Here is a 24,313-nt window from a genome sequence, read left to right on the forward strand (position 1 = left end):
GGTGCGTCCGTGTGGCTGGCTCCACCTGGCTGTGAGGATGGGGTACAGGTGGAGAAACACTTCTTAGATTCATATTTCATATTTGATGTAGGGAAAGGAGTCATGTCAACCTAATGATGGATATATTTTATTATAAGTATGTGAGGTTCTGCACTCTATGTTGAGACAATGGAAGTGTTTTATCTTATTATGGTGGTTTATATTAGCCAGTTTATTTGCATTTGCAGGAGGACATGGTGGTTTGAAGAAGTGTGTATAGTCTACTGGTTATTAAAGGTAAAGGTGATGTTTTGAGCTATTAAAGTAATGTTCACAAATAATTCCAAGGTAGTAAATCAGCCTTCATAAACCTGTGAAATAAATCTGCATTACACATTCAAGTTTGTTCATGTGTTGGAAAAAAAAAAGAGACTGACTGAATAATGTGAGGAGCTGCTGCTGATTGTGGCGGGCTGTGGTGCATGTACATGGCTGTAGATATGGGCCTTGCTGTTGCTGAGAGTATGGGTGTGGTTGCTGTGGTTGCTCTGATTAGCAAGGCTGTGACACAGGTTTTCATGTGTCACGCTGATGAACCTACCAACCCAAACCAGCATGAGCCGATGTTTTCTGAGTTGGGTGAGCATTGCGTTGATGCTATTCCTAATGAATTGTATCACATGTGTCATATCTGATAGAAGACGCAGGTTTTGATCCTGGTGGCTTGGATTTGACAATGCTGACTTGGCTAATGTGACTATCTTATGTAAGATTTAAGAGTAGCCAGCCAGTCACAGCCGAAACTGTAACCCCATAGCAATTGCCATTAGCCATAGCAATAGCTATAGCCACAGTTAGCCACAGCCCAGGCTACAGCCACAGCCATGACAATAACTACAACCATAACCACAGTTATAGCTGTGCACTCACTTCTTTTTCTGTGGTTGCACTCAGTGGCTATAGTCATGGTGCAGCTTTCCACCCAGAGTAGCACATGGGGTAACCACCGGAGAACTTTCAGCAAGCGCAGGCATGGCTCTTAAACTGGCCAAACTAAAGCACTGCTCTTCATCGCTGCACTGTCACCCACCAAAAAGCATAATTACATATTTAACAGCCTGGTAGTGGTTGCTCAAACTATTTAAACCTACTTGTTTAGTGTTTTAGGCTGTGATTACCCAGCCTTACGTGGTTGATGATGACCTTCTCTCTTTTGGACAGACCTATAGCTTTAAATGTTTCTAATCCAAGTCATCTCAAAAGTCTTTGAGCTGTGCCTTGAAAGTCAAAAAGCAAGTTCTCCTGATCTATCAATGTTTAGTAAGAAAATGACAACAGCACAAAAGCCAAAATCACACCAAACACTTGACCTCTTTTTAAAAATTTCATTCACCACTAATTTCTATTGGAAAAATAAGAAACCCCCAAATTAACCTAACCACCTTGCAGAAACTAAGAGACTGCAGAGGCCTAGCTGCCCCAAATTTCAGATTCTTCTACCTTGCAAACCATCTTCAGTACCTCTACCTCTACAGTGATAATAATTACAGAATTACAAACTAAAAGACTTATTAACAGACGTCAACTCCTGGATTCACATCTGTAACACCTCTCATTGCACCAAACTGCAACTTATTCAATGTAAGTATTACACAGAGTGCACTTCACCCAATATAAGTTATATGGGACTCATAGGCGATGACAAATATACACACTGCTCAGACACTACAGACGACTACTTTCATGCCGCCTGGCTTTGCCCACACACACACTATCATCCTCCACAGGGCGCAGCCTGCCATACTCCCCAACTCTTTGTCTGCTAGGAGATCTCTCATCTATTAAACGCAAATGAAATACACACAACCCATACATAAAAGACCGACTGCAAAAAAACAAACAATGAAGACTCATTTCAAAGACCCTGTGCCCCATTTATCAACCTGGCTACTGTACACCTGCAACGCTTATCACCATACACACACACTGACAACTCCAGCCAGTCAATAATACTGAAGCCTCTCTCTACTCCCAGTGATGCTAAATGTCTGTATCTCTCTATCCCCCTCTCTCTCTTGTTTGTTCATATTTTGTCTCTGTCTCAATCATTGTTGTATGAACCCTTCTGTCTTGTTTTTACACCAATTGAAAAAAAAAAAAAAGAAAAATGTAATGGCATTCAACATCCAGTTGCAAGTATGAATTAATTAGGGAGCAGTATTGGATTTCTTTACTAGAGACAAATTGAAATTTACTGGAAATCAAGCTTTACAAGCTTTAAATGAAAGGTTCTGGGTTTGAACCCCGGGCTTGGATCCTTTCTGTGTGGAGTTTGCGTGTTCTCCCTGTGCCTGCGTGGGGTCCCTCCGGGGAGAGTGTGAGGTCGGGCCTTTCCTCTGCAGGCAAACCTCTATATTCTGACCTAATGGCAACTGATATGAGTAAGTTTCTAACTTTCTCTCTGAGTGATACTTTTACAAGTGTGTATATATAGCCAAAATCACAGCACAGCTTGTGCTTGAAGTCAAGTCACAAAGTCTACTGGAATCCAACTCAACACCTGCAGCATAAACTCCGAAGCAGCTGTATGCCACCTGTAGAGAGGGCTGCAAGGTTGTCTATATACAAAGTAATAATTGTATATAAATCACCATTTTGCTCAGGAAAACAATTATTTAATTTCCCAACTTAATATACTCAATACAAAGCAATACAAAGGCTGTAATGCGACATCACTTTAAATACATTTTCCACAATAGAAAAAAAGGTCACCTGTTGAAACAAAAAGCTCCTGGCACATGATAATTTAGAAGAAAAACTACTTTGCTGACCAAATTTAAAATTTCCTGTCTAAAATTGTTTAAAATCTGCACAGATTTTCATATTTTCTCTTGAAAAGTAAAAAAATGGATTTTAAGTATCCGGTCTTGTCAACATTAATTTGACATTGTGATTACCTGTTTTAATCACCTTGGAGATAGGTATGTGCTGTTTTGGTATCTACGATCTGTTTTGGGTTTGTTCCTGTGAAATATTGTTATTGTGTGTTTGTGTATATATCTGTGTATGGCAGCATGGTTATGAATATGATGTTGTAGTGGTGTCTGTATTTTATTGTTTCCTTCACCTGCCCAGGCACTGAGGATGGAAATTAGCTAGAAGCTAAATAACCACATGAATAAATGAAAAACAAAACAAACAAATCATAATAGTGTTTGATTTCATGTTTCATTCCCTGATTTTAAATCCAGTTAGATTTTAAGATTTCTTTTTAGATAGTTCACAAGTTTATTGACCACAGAAGAGGCAGATTTCCAGAATCTCTTATGCCTTATCACAAGCCCTGGTTATAATCAGACAATTACTTTTTCCTGACACATATTTTATGCATTAAGTGTCTCAGCCCATTTTTCCAGGTCGGCTTTTAGTGCACTGGCTTCAGGTCGGTCCTCTGGCTTCACACACAACATCGACATAATTATTTGGTTCTGCGAAAAAACATAATAAGAATAGCTTCTGAGAGCACTTTACCACGAATAATAAATGCAACATACAGCAACATTTATGAAGCTTTTGAAATTGGGATTTGGTAAGAGTGCAAACCCCTGTAACTCAAACTCTCCAAAGTCTTTTTTTTAATAAAGACTGGCACTGGCACACAGTGGGTAATACTGCCTCATATGGCAAGTAAATCACTTATTATAATAAGAATATTAGAAGAACGTGATGGTACCTCTCGTGGAAACTTCGATGAAAATTCTTCAGGAAGCGTCTGACTTCTGGCCTTACCCAAAATCTAGTATTGCAGTGATAAAATGAGGAGATAAAGTGCAAGTTGGCTTGAAAAAACAAACAAAAACTAAGAAGAGCAATAATGTCTGTTGCAATTCAGTACGACAAATACAGTTTTAAGCAAAACAGAAAAAACAGTAAGTGCCATCAGTACTGTGCTTTTCATCCCTACTAAAAAGACATTAAACACAGGTAAATAGCTAGTTTCTTATTTGTATAAACAGTATTGTGCTAAAATGATGGCAAGTTGCAAGTAAACCCTTGAGACAGTTTACAGCATATTGTTATATATGAAACACTCACCACTCCTCTTTCATGGCCAGTAGAGAGGTTCCAAAGTAATTCAAAGTATATCAATCCCAAAGCAAATATGTCCACTTTGTGGCCATACCTGTTGCTCCTCTGTCGTAAAACAAGAGCACAGTACCAAAATAGGCATGACAGTTTAAATGAACAAGTTCTACATATGAGGTAAAAGAAGCTGAACAGTTTTCACTGCTTAAATTTTGCAGTTAAATTAAAACTAATAGTATGTTCTCTTGGCCTAAAAGTGGTAAAAACATTTGGCTGTAAGTACCACTTGGGAGGGGGAGTTCATGCAACTTTTCAAGATTACATTGTTATCATACACCAACATATTTTTCACACTGTATGGAATCTCTTTCTTCCAAGGTTTCAGGGACTGTATTCACAAAACATCCCAAGGCTAAAACGAGCTCCTACCTGGCTGAGGTGGAGGAAGCTCCCAAAAATAAGGGCCATGTCAGGTCTAACTTTAGGACTCCTTATTTTTTGTCTAGGAGTAATTCACAAAGCCTTTTAGGGCAAAGAGTAGGTCTTAAGTCTGAGAGAAGTTAGAGGAAATTCAGAGGACTGCTAAGTCACTCAGACCTGTTTACAGTCAGTCAGCTGATGCAGGTGTGCCTCGTCGTACTAGTGTCTTGAAATAATACAGTGATAGATTGCTTTTAAAAAGCATATTTGATCAAGTTAATTAAGATCCAATCAGCTCACCGACAAATCAAAACAATCCAACAACATCTGAGATGATGGTTTGCTCAACTGTACACTTGCAATACTTGCTTGTTGTGCTGTGTATTAATGAATGGTAACTAGATGGGTCAACTAATCCCTGTAGACATAGTGAGTGAGTTCATTCATTAAACATGATTTATAGCGACAGAGTCAGCCTCACACTTTCTCTTAGCATGAGTTCTCTCTGTCCTTTAGAAAAGTGACTCAGAAATTTGGTGAAAAGGTTTAAAAGGAAACTCTAAGGATCTTATAGCACCGTTTAGGAGGCTTCCTAGAGGTAAGATCAGACCAAACTCTTCAGGAAGCGTCTACCTTCTGGCCTTACTCAAAATCTAGTATTTATGCAGTGATAAAAGGAGGAGATAAAGTGTTGGCTTGAAAAAAAAGATGCAATTAAATAGAAGAAATGTTAAGAAAGAGAGAAAAACAGTAAGTGCAATCTGTAAGACTGGGGATGAGACAAAGTGTAGCTGTGTAATCAGTGGGATGAAAAGTGGAACTACTGCAATCTGGAACCCAACAGGAGATTTGAAAGGATATCAGGAGAAGGTAGTTAACCTCGCTATGATTAAGGAAAACCAGGGCCACTATTAAGTATGGTGGGCATGCAGGTGGCATTGAGCTTATCAAAAGAAAAAAAAACAAACAAAAGAATCAGAAGTGAATGATAACTTCAGACCATCTCACTTGTTCAGGAGCCATGTAAGATTTGGTTCCTGTTTTGTTTGTTCTCTCTGTCTGGTTTTCATCATCGTCATCAGCCTCAGCAATGGCCAGACCGAAGTCCCCGATCTTCACTTTTCCATCCAGTCCGAACATGATGTTGGCAGGCTAACCACTGAAAAGCAAAAGCAATTTGAACAAATGATCGTAGTGTAGTCAAAAATAATCTGCTAAACTCAGGACCTGAACCAAGAACCATAGTTCAAAACCCTGAAACTTGCCTCGTGAGGAGGACATGTAAGATAACAAATTCAAATTTAAGGTTCTGAATGATTCTGATAAGCTAGGTCTGTTTTTCCTCCCTAAAATCCATAAGAAACATCTCATTGGAACATCGGTCAAGACTATCTCCCAATACGTGTCTTTTGAGACTTGTTTCACACTTTAGCCTCGTACTTTTTGAGGAGAGAGCTCAAGAACTGTCATGTGGAGATGATTACATAATGTATGATGCACAGTGGATGTAACGATCCTGAACCACAGCGTCACATCTTTTATTTTACTTGGATCAAAGAAGGGAATGGCATCCTGCTACTGATTGTTTTTTATTATGATAATCAATGAGATTTAGAGTGTTAACTATTTTACGTTTCAGAATCACTTTATTTTTGGGCTCTCCTGTAATAAATATGCAAATATTCACATTTTAATGGGAAATTACAAGACATTGACAGTGATAATGGAAAATGAAGAGAGAGAGATGTAGAATGACATCCAACAAAGTCCACATGCAGAACATGAACCAGGGACAAAGTGGTGGAATCTTACTGTGTATAATATAATACATTTTTACATGTATTTATTCAGCCATAACCTGACTGGAACATATTGCAGGTGGCAGCAATTGAAAGATGAAATACAAAAATGTGAATCAGATAAGAAACACTTTATATACAGACCTATGACCTCATACCATGAGATCTCTTGCTTTAAACAAAGTGTGAATCTGTAGATGGCTATTTGATATATACAAAACATACTATAAATCTAAGCTTACTAGCACTCAATGACTATGTTTCAATGTATAGTAAATGTAAAGTTCATTGTCACTATACTAAGTCACTATATTAAGTCTATACAGCTAATTAAAAACTTGTTTTTAAACTACATTTAAAAATCTTAGTCTTCTCCACTACATTATGGTTATGTTCATTAAGAAATATTCACATATTCTTCAATATGCTGGGATAACTACAATAGCAATGTTTTATCAGTGCGACCAATCACACCATGAGGAATACTATGACAGTAATGTGCTATAAATGCTGCATTGCATGGTTTAAGAGTGGGAGTTTCAGTCACCTCTGTTTTAGAAACCTAAAACTCAGTTTCCCTCAGCTCAAGTTTAACAAACTCAGTTTTCACTAAACCTGCTCTCTGGTAGCCACAAACGCGTTTGAGTAGAAGTTACTCACAGACAGAAGAAGACTAGCAGCACATTTCTGCTTCTCACTGGCTTTATTTGGACAATAAAATACCAGCACATAGTAAGTGGTGGATCACAGTAAGATAAAAATCGCCAGTACCATGTACCAGTGTGAACTAGCCCAATAGACTGGATCAACTGTGTCTCAGCCTGTACTCCTGGATCTCACCTTCAGGTCTCTGTGGATGATCTTCTTGGAGTGAATGCATTCGACTCCACTGACTATCTGCTGGACAATGGGTAGACTTTCTTCTCTTCTCTTCGTCTCTGGCATAGTTTCCTTATTCTTCTCATTTATCCAATCTTTGATTGTTTTGGTGTCACACAACTCCATCTTAATATAGAGAAACTTGTGCGATGAATTACTGTTAGACCTAGAAAAGTTAGACATCTAGTAAAATCACATGAATTCATACCTCAGCATTTAGTAAATAAATGCACTAGAGCAAAGATTTAAACAAGCAAATGAGACTTACTGCGAACTGCTGCAACTGTCAGCTGTGCTGTCCCATTGATATTCTGAATCCTCCTGCCAACAATTGTAGTATCTCACAATATTACAGTGAAGGATTTCTTCCAATGCACCCACCTCTCGTAGAGCTTTTCTGATCAAAAGAAGTACAAAAAAAAAAAAGTCTCACTTATTCATGCATTCCTTGTACAAAACTGCTGACCTGTGTATTGAAAACTTACTGAGCATACATAACTTACCGATTACTGCAGACAACCTTTACAGCGTAACACTTGTCCATCAGTTTTTCTCTTGCTTTGTAAACACGACCAAAGCCTCCCCTAGCAAGACACTCTATGGAATCAAATTCTGAAGAAAACCTGTTAAGATTGACACAGACAGTTAGATACAAATGTTCAATTTTAACCATATTTGTATAAATACATGTTAAAATTGAAACTTTGTGTTTTTCCATACCGTGACAGGGATGACATCTCACTTGGTCTGTTTTCCATATTTTTGTTTTTGACAACATCCTGATAAAATGACATGACATGCATTTAAAGGCTGAATATTCCTACTTAATAATCAGAATATTTCTATTTGAATTGGCTAATTGGCCATTCAAACTGAAGAGGGATGCTCCATGTGTTGCCCATCTAATTGAAAAAGCCTAGTTGTTGACAGATGTTTTAAGAGCTGGCTGTCTTCATATGCAGGTAGCTGTATTACATTTAGAACAACTTGCAACTTTTTCTTGATGACATGAACTCATATTTCTTGCTCCTATACTACTTCTTTATTTTATGGCTCTCACTACCCACATAGTAAGCATAATATATACTGACAAAGGTGGGATTTGTGTTTGAACATTAAACAAGGATAATAAGCAAAATAGCAGACCTGTTCCTTGGAGGGATTTGATGAATCTGTAAAGATTACTGAGTCACTTGTACCCGTTGGCATGCTCTGTGATGATACTTCAAGAGACTCCCTTGGAGAATAAAATGAGGGGCATGAGTACAGCTTTCGTTGTAATGACCTCAACCATCTGCTTAAATACTAGAACTAATAAATGACTTACAGTGAAGATGGTGCCGACAGCCTGGTTGGTGCACTGTCTACAGACACAGCTGACCTCAGGGACACCTGAAATGTAATACAAAAAAATAAAATAAAATATAGTTTTTACAGTGTAGCATGTTCCAAAGCAAATTATCCATCCTGTAGTAGCACTGCTTGACAATAACATCACTTCTGAGGAACAGCTTTCATTTTTTTCATGTGACAACATTGATATGTAAAAGAAGCTGCTCTTAGGATCTGCTGCCACCACTGTTAATATAGGCTACTAGCATACTCACTATAGATAGTTTTCATTTATTAATGTGGTGGCACAAGAACTTAAAAGAAAAAGCACTGTCTGGCTTGGCCATGGTGACATTTTCAGCGTAGAAACTGGGTGACATTGACACAGAGACATGTTTTATTGTAAAAACATGAAGAAGACAACGTTCAGCTTTTCAATTTCCTTGACTATACAAAGAAACATAAAAAATAAGAGACCTGAGTCTTGGGGGGAGTCGATGAATCTGTGGGTATTTCTGATTCACTTGTACTCCTTGCCATGATTTGGGATGATGTCTTAGGGGACTCCCTTGAAATTACATACATACAAGATGTTAGTTCAGTTTTATAAGTTTCAAACTCCATCCAAGTTTCAAACTCCAGCTCTACTATTAATGTCAGTGTGTGCTTACAGTGTCATTGTTGGTGATGGCAACATTGTTGGTGCGCTATCTTCGGAAACTGTTGACCTGAAGGACACCTAAAAGAAACAAAATGAGTACCATTATTAATCAGTCAATAAGATATTTTCAATGACGCCATTTAATTTTTTCTTCATGTTAAACCACAGAAATACAGCAGTAGCTGGTGTTGCTTCTGCCGTCACTCTTAGCATGAGTCAACATCACTTCTCAACATGGAGAAAAAGTGGAAAAATACTAAAAACAAAACAGCAATCCTAGGAAAAAGAAAAGAGAAAAGAGTTGGTTTGAATGTTTTAAATTAAGGGCTTTCAAAATAAAATGAGGTATAATACACAGTGGTAACTATGTTTCTCTTGAGCGGTAAATCTGAGAGATGACGACAAACATCAGGAGAAATAAAGACACAGTCAACATTCTGCTTCAGAGACATATAAAGACTATATTTAATGTTTAACAAAGGAATAGAGCATAAACATTATGCATGATATCAATTTAAGGGGGGTATTAAACCCATAGTTTAACGTTTCAAAAGGACAGAAAATATGAAGAACCTTGCTGTCCCAGTCTGACTGTTCCTGAAGAGCAGACCAGGCTAGCTGAGCTGCATTCTGTCTGGCTTCTGTGATGGTCTTTCCTTCACCCACAGGGTAGTCCTTGTCATTGATCACTAACTTGTAAAAAAATCTGTGTAGGCAGGAAGGAAAACTTAGGATCTTTAAAATATACACACTCTTACATCAGCACAGTGTAATCATACTTACGTAGGGCTATGTACTGGACCGCATCTTTTCTCTTCAATGAAATTATAGATTCTGCCTGTTTTCTCGCAGTATTTGATGACAAATGAAATGAAATTTGTCGTTCTGTTTCTAGGCTTCACACCTAAGGTCAGACACACAAGCTTGGCTGCTTCCTTCTTCGCCTCCTTCTTGGTTTTCGCAGAGGCAGCTGGGTAATCCTTATCACCAACTTTGAATCTACATCTAATGTCATGAAAAAAAATAAAAAATTAAAATGGACACATGATAAATGGAATAAATATCAATTTCAATGCAATCTAGAGGCTTACAGAAAAGAAATATTTGATCCCACTCTTAATGACTCCACAGGCTTTATAGAGATCTTGTTCCTAAGCCCATACTCATACAGCAGGCTCACGTAGTCAGTATCAGAGATGCTTGTCTGATAAAGTGATGCAGTAAGATTTTCAGCAGCATTTTCTGTCTGTCAAGAAAACAACAAAAAGATCAATGAGAACTGAATCGTGAACTGGCCTGTCACTCTTGGTAACAGACAATCCAATCTGTCCTAGTTGAGCAAAGAGAGACGATCGTCTTACGGATACAGCTGGGTTCTGTCGTTGTTTCTCCAAAAAATATCTCAGGGTAATTTCAGCTGCATTCTGTTTGGCTTCCTTCTTATTCTTCCCCTCGCCGTTCCCATAGACTTTACCATTCAGGACAGCTGTTACAGTAAATCTGATGGGGAATTGTAATACCTTTGGTTATACATGGAAATTGACTTGCAGTGATGTTGGTGGTGGTAGGGTACATGACAACACAACGAAAGATCATCACTAAGCATTAATGTTTCAACTTATCATCACTACTGTTGAGAAATAAATGCTCTTTTGAGGACATTATTTAAATGGTAAGATACTGTAAATGTTGTGGGTGTGCATTGTATACTTCTTACAGTTTTTACGTATCTGTACTTTTCATATGTGTGTTGTCATATTACTTCATATTTCTCCTCTGCTACACTACTGTGTGTAGGCCTATAGGGGACTATATTCAAATGATAATGTAAACTTTAAAATGAAAATGTAATTCCACAATAGCATTGTAATTTTCCACACATGTATGTGTTATTTGAGTAAAATTTTCAATAAAAATGCAAATTGGATTATTGCATTATATTTTGAATAAAGTCCTCTATAGGCTACCGTATTACCAGTCAAAAGTTTTAGAACTGTAATTTCTTTAGCTGTTCTTTAAATTTACATAATTCAGTGTCTCAGTGTTTCTGCAATTAAAGCATAGAACAAATGAATAATGGAGATTTCAAAAACGAGGAGTTGTGGAATCTTCTTGTTGAACTAGATTTAATCTGAACTTTTTTGACTCATCCAGCACAAACACATTTGTGGAGTTCTTTCTGCAATGGAAACCAAGTATTGTTCAGAAAGTTCATCCCAACACAATGTTCCCACCAATGTGTTGCACTTGCAGGCTGCTTTGCTTTCACCTTCTGTCCAGTTAATCCCAAACCAGCTCCATGGTTTAAGTCTGGAGCCCGTACTGGTCTTCCATTTTTTGAAGCCACTGTCCGGTCACGTTCTTCTAATGTTTTGAGTCATTATTGTTGGATAATTTTTTTATTTATTTATTTTTGAATAACTCTGACCAACCAACCCCTGTCTTCCTTTCTTACTTGCAGTACAGCATTATCCTAAAAATGCATCAGAGGGTATAACAGTTTTTTCCAGCACTGCCTTTGCACAGACAGAGGGTTTGTGAGTCATCAGTAAAAGTTGGGAAACTTGTTTGGATTGTTTGCATTAACACTTTAATAAAGGCCCATGTTCTAGGGAATTTACATGATTAAAAAATAGGGCTGTTCAAAAACTTTTGACTGGTAGTGTACATTTATATACCTGTAGTAGTAACATTTACTGCATAATGATTCAATAGAACAAGATGAGGAAGCGTGCAATTAACATGTCCACTCATGTTTCTGCAGCAGTTTCCCAGCGGTCCCTGTTGATATTCAGCCCCCACCACCCGCAGCATCACCGAGCCGACCTTTGGAGCAGATCTCTGACCCACTCACCTCTTACCAGGTGAAGCACGAATACGGCAGAAGAAGCAAATGTGCAGGGCTAAGTGAACGCTGTGCCAAAATTTGACCCAACTTACGTTTTATCATGGTCCGGGCCGTAAGAGCCAAGCTCGTCAAATCTCAGCTCCCAGCCCGCTCTCTGCGCATACCCGTGTAGTCTGGAGACGGAATCTCGCGTTTCCATCATAAAGACCGAAATTTGACCTTAAAATGACATTAAAAATGACATAGCTGCTGCAACAAATGGGAGAGCTTACAGTACTCCTCTCTTCCCGGTTTCGACCTACACTTCGCAGTCTTTCGATTCGCCTGCGTCGATCAAAACTTCAGTTTCGATTTCTTCGACTAATGGGGATGATCACTCCTCACTCGTACACCGCCTACACGGAAACTGCACTGTCACCCTCTAACAAGTGATGACTGTTGGTAAAATGAGTTATCAAAGACGGGTTCAGCGCTATGAAAGCATCAAAACAACATTTGCTTTAGAGCAATTAATATGCTCCCTCTTAGCCTTAAAAAAATATGAATCTTACATTTCTGGCATTGGCCGGATTAAGAAAAATTGTCCAGTGGCATATACATAATGTCTCAGGGGCAGGGAAAATATGTGAAAAAAGGGGGCATCTCAAATACATGGTTAGGGAGGGTTCACCCCAAGGTCTGTCTTTTGGGGTGAAGGGGGCAACTGCAGTAGCAATGGGCAAGCAGGGCCAGAGGGGAACTAAACCTTGACTTAACCAGCAAAACTTAAGCATAGGAATGTCCCATTCATGCTTTTATTGAGAGAATTGAATAACATGTTACAAGAAGGCACGATTGACTCACTAACCGCTGCCTGCTGTGTGAATATGCCAGAGTTTCATGTTTTAGGGCCCAAAGGACCCACACGGCACAGGATTCAGGTCCTTCCTGAATCCCAGCAAGTGTCTCCCACAGTGTCCCCTTACTCAAAGTGTGTGTTGCAAAGCAGTTCTGGTGGTCACTGGTCTGTGTAGGGCCGCAGCTTCGTGTAGGGTTCAGTTTCATTCGGTTCACATATAAATACTGACCTTGCTCAATGTGCCACACACCAGCTTTGTTGCTTTCAGGTTTCCAATCCATCTTGGGCATTGACCCCGCCCACAAATAACCATGGTTTTGGACTTACCTGATTATACTGGTAGTGTTAAATAAGTAAAACAGCATGCACACAGGTTGGTCGCAAATGCTTCCTTCTAGAGAACAGAAAACACTTGACCTTGATAGCAATGTTATTTATTAATAATGAAAATTACTGTCTTCGCCCTGTCATGCTGGAAAGGGATTTAGTCTCTCAGAGCCTCCCTAATGGTAAAATGACAGTATATTCAGGCAAATCCAAAGGTCATGAGTTTTCAGTTACTGTATGCTGAGCCTAAGAAAAAGAAGAGAGAAGAAAAAGGGAAAACTTCACTTCATTGTATAATTTAACATTTAATGAGAAACCGGACCAATCAAATAAAAAGTAGCCCATGCCCACGTTCATGTGCAGTTTCATGGGAAACTAAATACTCATGCGGCTGTTCAAGAGTTTTTAGTGGACCTAATGGGTCACACTGTGACAGTTTTTCGGATCACACATCCGATCACAAGTGGACAGCTTGAGTGCAGGTGTTAACGAACCAAAGACACATTGAGACTGATCATATACAGCCACATTCTTTTAGTAGTCTGTACTTAAATGTGTCCTGGGCCACTGTCTCCTCCTCGCTACAGTTTCATAATGAAACTAAAATATTCTTGATGCATTGATTTCTATGTGGTGGCCTGCCACAATATCAATACATTGACTACCATAAGTTGGTTATTTATTTATTTTTTACTATTTCAAATGGCTAAAACATTTTTTCATTGTACAGCTGTGCACTGCACATTGATTTGCTCAGCCCGTCCTTTCCTGCTCTCTATCACAAACACATTGACAACTGACCCATTTGTCATAGTGCTAACCAGAGACAAGGTTCTTTATTAAAAGTGAATGTGGAGCAAAATTTGCTTTCATGTCATTCACTTTTTATGTGAATTACTGTGATTAAGTGAATTATTTTATGCGCCTTTTCACATCAACTATTACATAATCATGATTAATAATATTCCATCTGATCATGAAAACATAATTATTAAAATGGACAGAATTCAAATGTATGAATGTATTATAGGATGTGACACTAAATAAATAGTCATGCTTGTGATGACTGAGGTGTTTGTTTGAATGAGTCCCTGTAGTAATCAGACAGTCTTACTCTCTCGCTGCATATTTTTTAACTCGTGCAATGCATGCATGCACTCTTCCAGGTCTGTCTTCAGTTTTCTTGCTTCAGGTCGGTCTTCAGGCTTCGCATGCAGCATTGACTTTATTATTTGGTTCTGCAATGAAACAACAACAAACAAAATCTCTGTAAGAGATCTTCGAAATATCAATACATGCTTTCACTGATTGTGAAGATCCAGTCTACAGTATTTCCTGCATTTGGATGACTAAGCAATGCATATCTTTTACACCGAGATTGCCCCCTTTCAGCAAAACTATCAACAGTCCTGCTTGATATTTTACATGATTGACAGTCTATTGTTTCCCCTTTGGGGCCGTACAGGAGGGTGACTGATAATAATAGTGAAAATCCCTGCACCTCAATCGCAATTCTTCCCTCATAGGGTAAGTGACTGCCACCCCGTAGGAAATACTGTTTCATGTTTCAAATAAATTAAAAAAAAATATTGATTTACCTCTTTGGGAAAACTGTGTGAAAACCCTTGTGGAAGTTTCTGGCCTCTGGCATCGTCCCAAATCTGGTATTTATGCAATGGTAAAAGTGATGAAGAACATGTAGGAGGCCTCACAAAAATGATGTCCAATAGTTTTCTTTTAAAATTTACAATTTAATAAATAATATTAAATAACAATGTAAACACTCCTCTGGTACCTGATAAAATGCCTGGTATTGTATGTTTGACACAACAATTATTAACAAAGCAATTATTAACATAGCAAGTCACTGACATTTACAACAGGATTTTGGATTGTGTCTTGAAAAAACTCACCACTTTCCTCTCATGGCCAGTAGAGAGGTTCCAGAGAAGTTCAAAATATATCAACCCCAAGGCAAATATGTCCACTTTTCGGTCATAAGTGCTCTTGCTCTTCTGCCATAAAACAAGAACAAGACATCTGTGCTGTGAAACCTGCATCTTCTCTTCACTATGATGATCATAGAGAATTCGTAAAGCCATAGTTAAGTTTGTAAATTCACTTTGTTTCATTCTACGTCACTGCCAGAAACTCTTGGGAATTATCTGCATTTATGTATAAATTTGTCTTAAAATATGGTCAGATCTTTATCTCAGTTACAATAATGAACAAACAGTCTATATTAATGATAACACACAAATCATGTGCTGGTCTTGACCATACTGAAAACATAATTCAAACACTCACAGTGTAGGTTGGAAAAAGTATATGAACCCCTTGGCTAATGGCATTAACGAAAGCTAATTGAAGTCGGGAGTTATTAAACTTGGAGTCCAACCAAGGAAACCAGATTGGAAGTGTGAGTTAAAGCTACTTTGACTTATAAAAACTTTAGCACTTTGAAATATGCCTACTAAATGAGAGACCTCAGAAGATTTATGATTAAGAACTGTCTCCCAGCTAAGATGACTCCAGAAGCACAATGCAGAAGGCTCAGCAACATAACAAAGACCCTCAGAGTAAGAGCCAAAGGCTTTGTGTATCATTTCATGAAGCATGGGGGAAAAAAACAAGCATTTTATCTGAATAAGAATGGCAAACGCAAAAATGTTCAAGAAACAGGGCCAAAGAAGTAATTTATAGGTAACAGGTCTGGGCACGGCTAGGACAGCATTGGGGTCTGGATCTAGACACGGTCCACCTGTTGGTGGCTGTGGCCAACATCTGACGCTGCACTATTTACCAGTTCTTCCAATTCTCGTGCACAATTCAAGGATCGTGCATACTCGCTGATTCCCAATCCAGTACTTTTGACAGTATCTACACTGGGGAAAAGCCAAAGAGTTGACTTTGAGGGACAGGAGTTCATCACTTTTTTTTTTTGTGTTACCCTATGGCATTTAAAACCTGAAGTGGCGCGAACTGAAGGCATTCTTGAAGGACCAAAGGCTGCCTCAACGGTTATTTCTATTCTGATGTAAACAACCTTGCGTATCTGACAGTCAAGAAGACTGAAAGGAACCCAGCTTAATGAAGCAGTGCTGTACAGCACCATGAATGGTCAAGGCAGGATATATTTCACCCCTTACTAACCAATATTTGATAAGACAGGAGAAACTAAAAGTAACAATAGTTTAGACCGTCTCACCTGCTCAGGAGCCATGTAGGATGGAGTTCCTTTGTACACTGATCTCTCCATCACGTTCTCAGCATCGTCATCATTCTCAGCAGTAACCAGACCAAAGTCTCCAATCTTCACTTCTCCATCTCTCCCAAACATGATGTTGGCAGGCTAACCAGAGGAAAGACACATTTATTTATCTGTATCCCCACTACTACTGCACTTCCTGGGGTCCACTCGAGGAAACATTACACCATAATGCTCAATAATAATGTAATTAAAGCGCATGACAAAAGGGAACAAGAAAATAAAACAAATAAAGATGTAGCTTCATGACTACTGGGATTAAATTCATTATTTTACCTTCAGGTCTCTGTGGATGAGCATCTTGGAGTGAATGTACTCGACACCACTGACTATTTGCTGAGCAATGATCAGACTGTCTTCCCTTCTCTTGGAGTCTCGCCGAGATTTTTTCACATTCTGAGTGTTCCTCTCATCTATCCATATTCTAAGTGTTCTGAGGTCACACAACTCCATCTGAATGTAGAGGAACTTTGCAGAAGAATTACTGGTTGACCTAGAAAAGTAAGAAAAGAAGAAGTGATGTACCTCCTGTATAGTTAACAGAACAACGGAGCACAGTAGAGAAAAGAGACTTACTGTGAAGTACTGCTACTGTCTGTTGTACCGTCCCATTGGTACTCTGAATCCTCCATCCAACATGTGTAGTATCGAACAATATTGCAGTGATGGAGGTCAGATAATGCTCCCACCTCTCGTAGAGCTTTTCTGATCCAATGAAAATCAAGAACGTGACACGACTTTTAAATAATTTTTCACTGTGTCTGTAACTTTTCTTTCATAAAAATGCTGTGTATCAAGCATTAAAAAAAATAAAAACTGGACTTACTCTTTGCAGCGGACAATCTTTATAGCGTAATACTTGTCCAGCAGTTTTTGTTTTGCCTTGAAAACACGGCCAAAGGCTCCTTTGCCGAGGCACTCTATGGAGTCAAATTCTGATGTAAATCTGAGATAAACACAAGTATTGTTGAGGCCACAAATTGAAAATAAAAAAATGCCTTTCTGATGGTATGTAGATAACACACAAACCAACAGCACTGAAAACATGCTAATATTGCAATTTAATGTTTTCATTTTCCATACCTTGAGACTACTGATTGGGTTGGTGTTTTCTCACTCAGACTATTGCCTGTATTCTTGCCACTGAAATTGACCACATCCTTAACGAATAGAATAAAGTCAAGATATAGAGATTAAAATAGCAAACAAAACCAAACTAATAAACTGGTATAATTAGTATCTTTTCACTTTACCTCTTTGCTGTGTCTGTTGGCATTTGGGAAATTTGCTGCGAGTCTAATAAGACAAAAAAAATAAAAATTATAATGAGCAATGACGTCAGGTAAAATGTGTACTGCAGCTTTACATTGGATGGCTTACCTTATTTTGGGCTTCACATCAGGACTTTGATTCTTTGTAATGGGAAGTAGGAAAATACAGTCATTTATACAGTATTTAAACTTTCAGAATCAATAATATAAGGCACAAAGTCCTCCTCAATAATCTTAAGAGCTCAGAATGTAATGCATTAAATGTGATTTGATTTACTGGCTGAAATTACTGACGCACTCTTTGTCTTTTAACACTGACTTCCTTGTTTGCTCTCATCAAATACATATGTAACCCTCAGGGATTAGTATTCTGCTAATCTATTAATCAATGTATTGCATAGGAATAATCAAGGCCAGATAAGTAAAACTGATTTGACTTAAAGAGTGAATTATATCCACTTGATATACAATAACTTCTGCAATAACCTGAACATTACAAACTGATGAAGCATGAGAGGATTGGAGGATTCAACTGGGAATAACAGACCTGATCCTTGAGAAGATTTGATGGATTGGTAAAAATAGCGGAGTCGCTTGTTGCTGGCGGCATGTTTTTTGGTTGTGCACCACGAGACTCCCTTGGAGAATACAGTAAGACACATTAGTAGAATATTCTCAACATTAATCGTGACCATACGTTGCTCTCCTCAGGCGGTGCCTTACGGTGTGCTTGGTAATGAGGGCGGCCTGGCTGGTCCACCATCATCAGACACTGCTGACCAGAGAGTTATCTGGAAGCACAAAGAACCCGTTCAACAGGGTGTAACATTAGAGTGACAATAATGTGATATTTTACTATTTTAAGGGGACCATTTTCATTTTTTTATGATGTTAAACCACACATATTTAAAAGAAACTCTCTGCATGACTGAATCCAGGAACTCTGATCAACACCTGCACTGGAAAACTGTGCTAAGTACAACAGACAGAATAGGTACCGGTAAGTGGTTTTAATGGTCACACTGACCAAACCACAGCAGTTATTCCAATGTATGCGACATCACCAGGTGGTTCCAGAAAAAAGAAAAACACTGGACTTGCATGTTTTAGATGTTTCATAGTAAGGAATTATAAAAAGAGGTTAGCTGTGGTGGCTATGGTTTTGTGGAGCAGAAAATTAATGGTCAAGTAAAAACCTCTTTTTAAAAATCTACTAGGTGACATATTAAAAACCATAATCTATCATATCAAAACAACTAAAAAATGAAATACCTTGCTGTCCCAGTCGGACTGTTCTTGAAGAGCAGTCCAGGCCAGCTGAGCTGCATTTTGTTTGGCTTCCTTGACATTCTTACCCTCAGCCACGGGGTATTCCTTGTTATTGATCACTAATTTGTAGAAAAATCTGTGTATGCAGGGAGGAAATATTTAGACCATTTTGTTGATTTCTCTCATATCTATCAAGTGTTTTCATACAGTGTCTCTAGTGTCTATTCAGGTTATAGAGGTTCATCGTACTCACTGGGGGCTGTGTGGTGGGCCGCATCTTCTATCTAGGATGTAATCATGGAAGCGCTTTGTTCTCTGACAGTAGTGGTTGACCAGTCCAATGAAATTTGTCTCTGCAGAGCTTCCACCCTCTGTCTTTAAGCTCAAGCCTTTTGTCTTATCACTGCAATGCCAAGACAAATCAGACACCGGTTAAAAACATTAAGAACCAAACAAAATGACACAATACATTGCCACTGTTTGCTCTCACCAGATTTCGGACACATTTTGTTTCAATTCCTCCTTTTGCTGACTTGATGTGTCACTGTATCTGTCGTCTCCAGTCTTCAGAACAAAAAAATATGATTTTATCATGATTCAGTGATTGATGTGTGGCCAAAATCCGAACATTCATGATAGTTTTACAATTACTGACAGGGATTTCAAGTTCCTTCCCTCTGCACTTTTCTAGTGCTTTAATGAGGCCTGGAGAAACAAGTGTGTATTACAACTTACCTCTGTAGTTTTACTGCCATGTATCTCATTATATACAAGCTTTGCTGCTTCCTCCTTGGCTTCCCTCTTTGTGTTTCCATAGCCAGCTGGGTACTCCTTATCACCAACCACAAAGCTGCAACACCTAATATTATACAAATATTTTATTTAATGCATTTTTAAATGGTGACTAAACAACTACGAATGATTTAGGATGCATTGTGCAGACTTACTGACTAGCGCCATTTGGTCCCAGTCTAGTTGACTCCACAGCCTGTATAATGAGCCTCTTCCTCTGACCATGTTCATTCAGCCAAGATATATAGTTGATGATACCTGTCTGATGACCTGGTGCAGTAGAAGCTTCTGCTGCATTTTCTGTCTGTCGAGAAAACAACGAACGTACATCAAGTGGACATGCGATGCGAGTTTGTCTTACAAAAACTGACGCACGCAGCAGGTGAATAAAACGGCACATTAAACTCACACAATCAGCCGGTTCCTCCAACAGGCCTCTCAAGGCATTTCTAGCTGCATTCTGTTTGGCTTCTTTCTTGTTCTTCCCCGAGCCATCAGGATACACCTTGCCATTCAAGACTGCTCGAACTGTAAATCTGAGGAAAAATTATAAGATGTTACATAATGCTAGAACAGGGTGTGATGGAGGATGCATGACAAAGACACGAAGCTGCACACTTAGTCAATATGCCCATAGGTGAAGTCATAGACTTGACCTTAGGCCCTCATGGGGAAACTTAGAGAGGCTGGGAAGCTGGAGTTAAGTCACATGTGCCATTATATATGAACAATACTTGATCTGTGTATTACTATCAAATTATTTCACATGCCAGCCCTGGAGCTGGTTATTATCTTAGATTTTTCCCTACTGGTGCCAATATGATGCCTAAGTTTGGAATCAGTTTCAAAACAATTATTATTCAATACCTAAGTTCAGTCAATACTCAAAGAATATTGAGGTCCACCACCCCTGCAGCTAGTGCAGCCTGTTTTTGAAGTTGTGTTACCGTCACACCCTGCTCAACTTTTCCCTACTGTTTCTTTTTTCGCAGAGGTTTTCAAAGTGCAGGAAAAAATATATATATCTCAACGCAATTTTGAAGTAATGTCAGCTGAGTGTTACATCAGTTGCATGTACAGTTTGAATGTGGAAACAACCCACTGAGGAGGTATAACCACACCTGAGAAACTGAACACACAGAATACATCCAACATTTCTAGGAACGAAAACGTCAGCTATTTGGCAGATGACCACATGTAGGTGCACACATCCATGACAATGCGCATCGGATTGGAAACATGGTTGTGTCCTGTTCAAGTCTCCGATGCCTTCAAATAATACGTTGGTCTATGAGTCTGCAGGTTGCAAATCCCAGCTGACAGTTTATCAAACTCACGTTTTAATGTGGTCAGGGCCAACAGATCCAGCGTCCTCATACTTCAGAAGCGACCGTGTTCTCTGCGCATACTCGTTTAGTTTCGCGACGCAGTTTTCCATTATAAAGTGACGAAGTGTCGCAGCTCAAATGCATAAAGACTGGAAACGCCAGAATCGTACATCTTTTTCCGTGTCCATCTCACTCTACCTCCATGTCTTCGTAAGGCCGTGCCCGCTTCCGATCGACGCTTTGTCAGCGACTAAGTTTCGTTTTCACGGTAAACGTCACAAGACGTGGTGCCTTCACATGATGTCCGAAATATCAAAACTGGTTCAGCAAACTCGCATATCATCATGGATAAAGTGTAACACTAAAAACTGTATAGTGTATAGTAAAATATAGTGTCAGCTAGATGTGTCTCTTTTGGCTAATAGTCGCTAACTCCCTATGTGTTCATTTTAGGCCGGCTTCTCATTCTGTCAATTATTTTTTTGATGAATATTTATATTTTAACTAACGTTTAAATAACGTCAGCTTGAAATGTTTGTAGGTTGAATAAAATGCTCTTCGCCTTGTCTAAATGCTTATTTTGTTTGTTGGCATTCAACAACTACAATTCCCAAAAAGCTTACCTATCGCGACCGCCAGTAAGACTCATGGGAGCTGTAGTTAATGCCAATTAATACTACGATACATAACCCTTGTATCATGTGTTGGCGTTTCAGAGATGTAAATGAAAGAAACTCAGTATTTTGAGTCGAAAATAACGTTTGAGGAAGAATCTTTTAGATTAGAAAAAAGGCACTTGTCAGATACAGAATATTCTCATTTTCTGTTCAGAAGAAACATCCATGGTGACACCAGAGGAAATGGTAACAATAGTAATAACTATAAGACACTGTATTACAAGTTGCTAAAATAAAACACTTCATAAGGTAGCAAGGTAGAAGTCTTAAAACTTTTAATGATAACAAAGATTTTCAAAATATAAATACTAAAAAAAGTATTATGAATTCCCCACAAGATCTCTCAATGTAAAAGAAAAAAAAATGAATACAGACACACACAAATAGCATAAACAGTGATGTTCTTCCAGAGCCAGGCAGCAGATTCAAATGGGACAATTAATAAATCTATATAGTTTAATGAGCCTGTTTCATGTTGTAAAATACTGTCTGCACATTTGTAACTTTTCACTAGGAACTACTGCACTTGTTTTTATCAAGTTCAGTCATGATCTGCTGCTGTATCCCCAGGACAGTTAGAGCACAAGTCCTCTTCATCTGTAAGAAAATCCAAACATATACAAATCTATCAGAAAAGGCAATAAAACAGCAATAAAACTACAGCCATGTGGTCATCACTCTTACCATTATAGGTGGTCCCACACCATATGCAGTAAAAATGGATTCCTCTCAAATAGGATGTCAAAATTTGCAGTTTGTCGAAGGACTGTAACAGAGAGGCACATATCAAATATAGTTTAATATTATATTTATCATCACTGACATTAACTAGATACATTTCTTACACCATTTGCCAGTTTACTGTATATTCTATACTGGCAGAATCTGCTATTATGCACTGTAATACAAAGATTGACAAGTCTCTGCCCCTCAAACAATTACAAATTTATATCAAACAAAATGTACATGAAACAACATATTTAAAAGATGATATACTTTTCCCATAGTTTCCAAAATGTGTCATTGGTTCAACATTAATATAAAAACATGAGACAGATACATTATATCATTAAAAACAAACTAAACTTAATACTAACAGTTAATTCCACAATCTCCTCTTCTGCCTCCTCCTTGTCGAGATCAGCTTCCTCCTCCTCGTCAGTGTCTGCTTTTGGCCAGTACCAGTCTTCTCTGGGGATAGTGATGCCCTAAAAAAAAAAAAAAAGAAGAGAATTCACAGAAAAACCAAGATGTTGATCTCTCTTCTGTGATATTATCTCTGTATTGGTAATTCTTATCTGGTAATTTTTCTGGCATGTTTTGGTCAATTCTTATTGCAGAGCACTGTGATGTCTTGATGAGCCCGTGTTATATTCAAAATTCTTCCAACCTTCTGACTATCAAGCTGCTCACAGGCTCGCTGACTCCTTCTGAGATCTCCCTCAATCTTACGTTCCTCTCTCTCTGTCCTTACTCTTGACCTAGAATGAAAAAATGTAAGATTACACACACAGACGATGCAACATTTGGCATCGTGCATCTCACAGACAGCTGCCAACTACACCTGAAATCTTCCAGAGATTTGGTCTCATTCTGTTGTTTGGCTCGTACTTTCTGTCGATAATGTTCAAGTTCCTCCTCAGCTTTTCTTTTCTTCACCTCTTCCATTCCAATGCCACCTCTGTCTGATTCAGCATAAATAAAAAGTACATGGTTAGCCAATAGTTGGATAGCATGTTGTTCCAAAAGGCTAAAAACAAACAAACAAAAAACAAGAAACCAAAAATCTAATTCATTTCCCACCGGTTTTGATGTTTAGAGGAATTGGATCCACCCTCCCTGCTCCTGAAGAGGTAACACAGACAAGCATTAATACACGCAAGAAATGCAAAACTTGAAAAATGAGTCAAAGCAGTAAGACAGACACTTGCCCTCCTTTCCAAGGCCTTGACCAGCTTTGTAACCCATTTTCTGCAGAAGTGCAAATCCCTTGTTCTCATTGCCGATAGAGCTCTGTAAAGCTGTATCTCGACTTTCCATCTCCTGCTGCTTGTAGGTCTTCTGTCGGTTCTTTATGTTCTTCTCCTTTTGCAGCGTCTCCTTCTTCATTGCTTCCTTTACCCGCCTCACCATGCTGACTCCTGGTTTCACGTCTTGCCTGACAGACAGAGGAACACTGATTATTATTGGGATTAAAAAAAAAATCTATGATATCACTTCTGCAAGCAACAGCTGCAAACTACTCTTAAATTTTCACAGCTTACACCAGAGGACGATAAACTACATCACAATGTCGACATCCCCCGGTGTTAATACAGAACAGTGGACACAAAACACTTACATTTTACTAAGAAAAGCATCAGACATATAGTCCTCTTCCTCATCGGACATTATGGCCGCACTAAAAGAGATAAAACACAGAAAACAACAGCAACGGCTAATATTTAGCTCTCCAACTGAGCGACTGTACTTGCTTAGCTGATGTTTGGTTCGTTCAAAGATACATTCCGTGTAACTACAAGCTACGCAACAAGTCTGA

General features: G+C 38.6%; 3 protein-coding genes across 3 annotated transcripts; all 3 read right to left on the reverse strand.

The window, feature by feature from the left end:
• Window positions 1-2,647: 2,647 nt before the first annotated feature.
• Window positions 2,648-12,355, reverse strand: LOC139623150 (interferon-induced, double-stranded RNA-activated protein kinase-like). The gene is made up of 17 exons (XM_071481145.1): window positions 12,097-12,355; window positions 10,518-10,656; window positions 10,248-10,402; window positions 9,940-10,161; window positions 9,730-9,862; window positions 9,167-9,234; window positions 8,973-9,063; window positions 8,491-8,555; window positions 8,310-8,400; window positions 7,884-7,942; window positions 7,667-7,786; window positions 7,432-7,560; window positions 7,125-7,329; window positions 5,494-5,637; window positions 4,075-4,173; window positions 3,713-3,775; window positions 2,648-3,467 (listed from the first exon to the last, which is right to left on the reverse strand). Exons 1-17 carry the CDS (start codon window positions 12,204-12,206, stop codon window positions 3,363-3,365), a joined length of 1,998 nt encoding a protein of 665 aa, XP_071337246.1. The 5' UTR covers window positions 12,207-12,355; the 3' UTR covers window positions 2,648-3,362.
• An 890-nt stretch (window positions 12,356-13,245) lies between these two features.
• LOC139623149 (interferon-induced, double-stranded RNA-activated protein kinase-like) lies at window positions 13,246-21,362 on the reverse strand. Its single transcript, XM_071481144.1, has 20 exons — window positions 21,107-21,362; window positions 20,179-20,305; window positions 19,925-20,073; window positions 19,713-19,836; window positions 19,468-19,541; window positions 19,231-19,380; window positions 18,981-19,113; window positions 18,432-18,499; window positions 18,256-18,346; window positions 17,818-17,849; window positions 17,691-17,733; window positions 17,521-17,597; window positions 17,264-17,383; window positions 17,014-17,142; window positions 16,714-16,930; window positions 16,378-16,521; window positions 15,083-15,184; window positions 14,768-14,830; window positions 14,284-14,407; window positions 13,246-13,415 (listed from the first exon to the last, which is right to left on the reverse strand). The coding sequence occupies exons 1-20, from the start codon at window positions 21,205-21,207 to the stop codon at window positions 13,396-13,398; spliced, it is 2,088 nt and encodes a 695-aa protein (XP_071337245.1). The 5' UTR covers window positions 21,208-21,362; the 3' UTR covers window positions 13,246-13,395.
• A 670-nt stretch (window positions 21,363-22,032) lies between these two features.
• gpatch11 (G patch domain containing 11) lies at window positions 22,033-24,283 on the reverse strand. The gene is made up of 8 exons (XM_071481150.1): window positions 24,116-24,283; window positions 23,706-23,932; window positions 23,578-23,619; window positions 23,339-23,459; window positions 23,165-23,255; window positions 22,872-22,982; window positions 22,459-22,540; window positions 22,033-22,371 (listed from the first exon to the last, which is right to left on the reverse strand). The coding sequence occupies exons 1-8, from the start codon at window positions 24,163-24,165 to the stop codon at window positions 22,316-22,318; spliced, it is 780 nt and encodes a 259-aa protein (XP_071337251.1). The 5' UTR covers window positions 24,166-24,283; the 3' UTR covers window positions 22,033-22,315.
• Between the last annotated feature and the right edge of the window lie 30 nt (window positions 24,284-24,313).

Source organism: Trachinotus anak, unplaced genomic scaffold, assembly GCF_046630095.1.
Source record: "Trachinotus anak isolate AG129_WGS33_773 ecotype Australia unplaced genomic scaffold, CSIRO_AGI_Tana_v1 ptg000007l, whole genome shotgun sequence".
Lineage (NCBI taxonomy): Eukaryota > Metazoa > Chordata > Actinopteri > Carangiformes > Carangidae > Trachinotus > Trachinotus anak.

What these genes read in the sequence shown, in the direction of transcription:
- LOC139623150 (XM_071481145.1), bottom strand. Translation starts at nt 12,206, where the DNA reads ATGATGGAAACGCGAGATTCCGTCTCCAGACTACACGGGTATGCGCAG. An exon ending in AAGGTTGTCTGCAGTAATCG is followed by an intron (nt 7,561 to 7,666) that starts GTAAGTTATGTA and finishes TCTTTTGATCAG; the next exon opens with AAAAGCTCTACGAGAGGTGG. An exon ending in TCATCCACAGAGACCTGAAG is followed by an intron (nt 5,638 to 7,124) that starts GTGAGATCCAGG and finishes TTCAGTGGTTAG; the next exon opens with CCTGCCAACATCATGTTCGG.
- LOC139623149 (XM_071481144.1), bottom strand. Translation starts at nt 21,207, where the DNA reads ATGGAAAACTGCGTCGCGAAACTAAACGAGTATGCGCAGAGAACACGG. An exon ending in GACAGTAGCAGTACTTCACA is followed by an intron (nt 16,931 to 17,013) that starts GTAAGTCTCTTT and finishes TTACTTTTCTAG; the next exon opens with GTCAACCAGTAATTCTTCTG. An exon ending in CTGGCCATGAGAGGAAAGTG is followed by an intron (nt 14,831 to 15,082) that starts GTGAGTTTTTTC and finishes CATAAATACCAG; the next exon opens with ATTTGGGACGATGCCAGAGG.
- gpatch11 (XM_071481150.1), bottom strand. Translation starts at nt 24,165, where the DNA reads ATGTCCGATGAGGAAGAGGACTATATGTCTGATGCTTTTCTTAGTAAA. An exon ending in AAATCTCTGGAAGATTTCAG is followed by an intron (nt 23,256 to 23,338) that starts GTGTAGTTGGCA and finishes TTTTCATTCTAG; the next exon opens with GTCAAGAGTAAGGACAGAGA. An exon ending in AGGAGATTGTGGAATTAACT is followed by an intron (nt 22,541 to 22,871) that starts GTTAGTATTAAG and finishes TCTCTGTTACAG; the next exon opens with TCCTTCGACAAACTGCAAAT.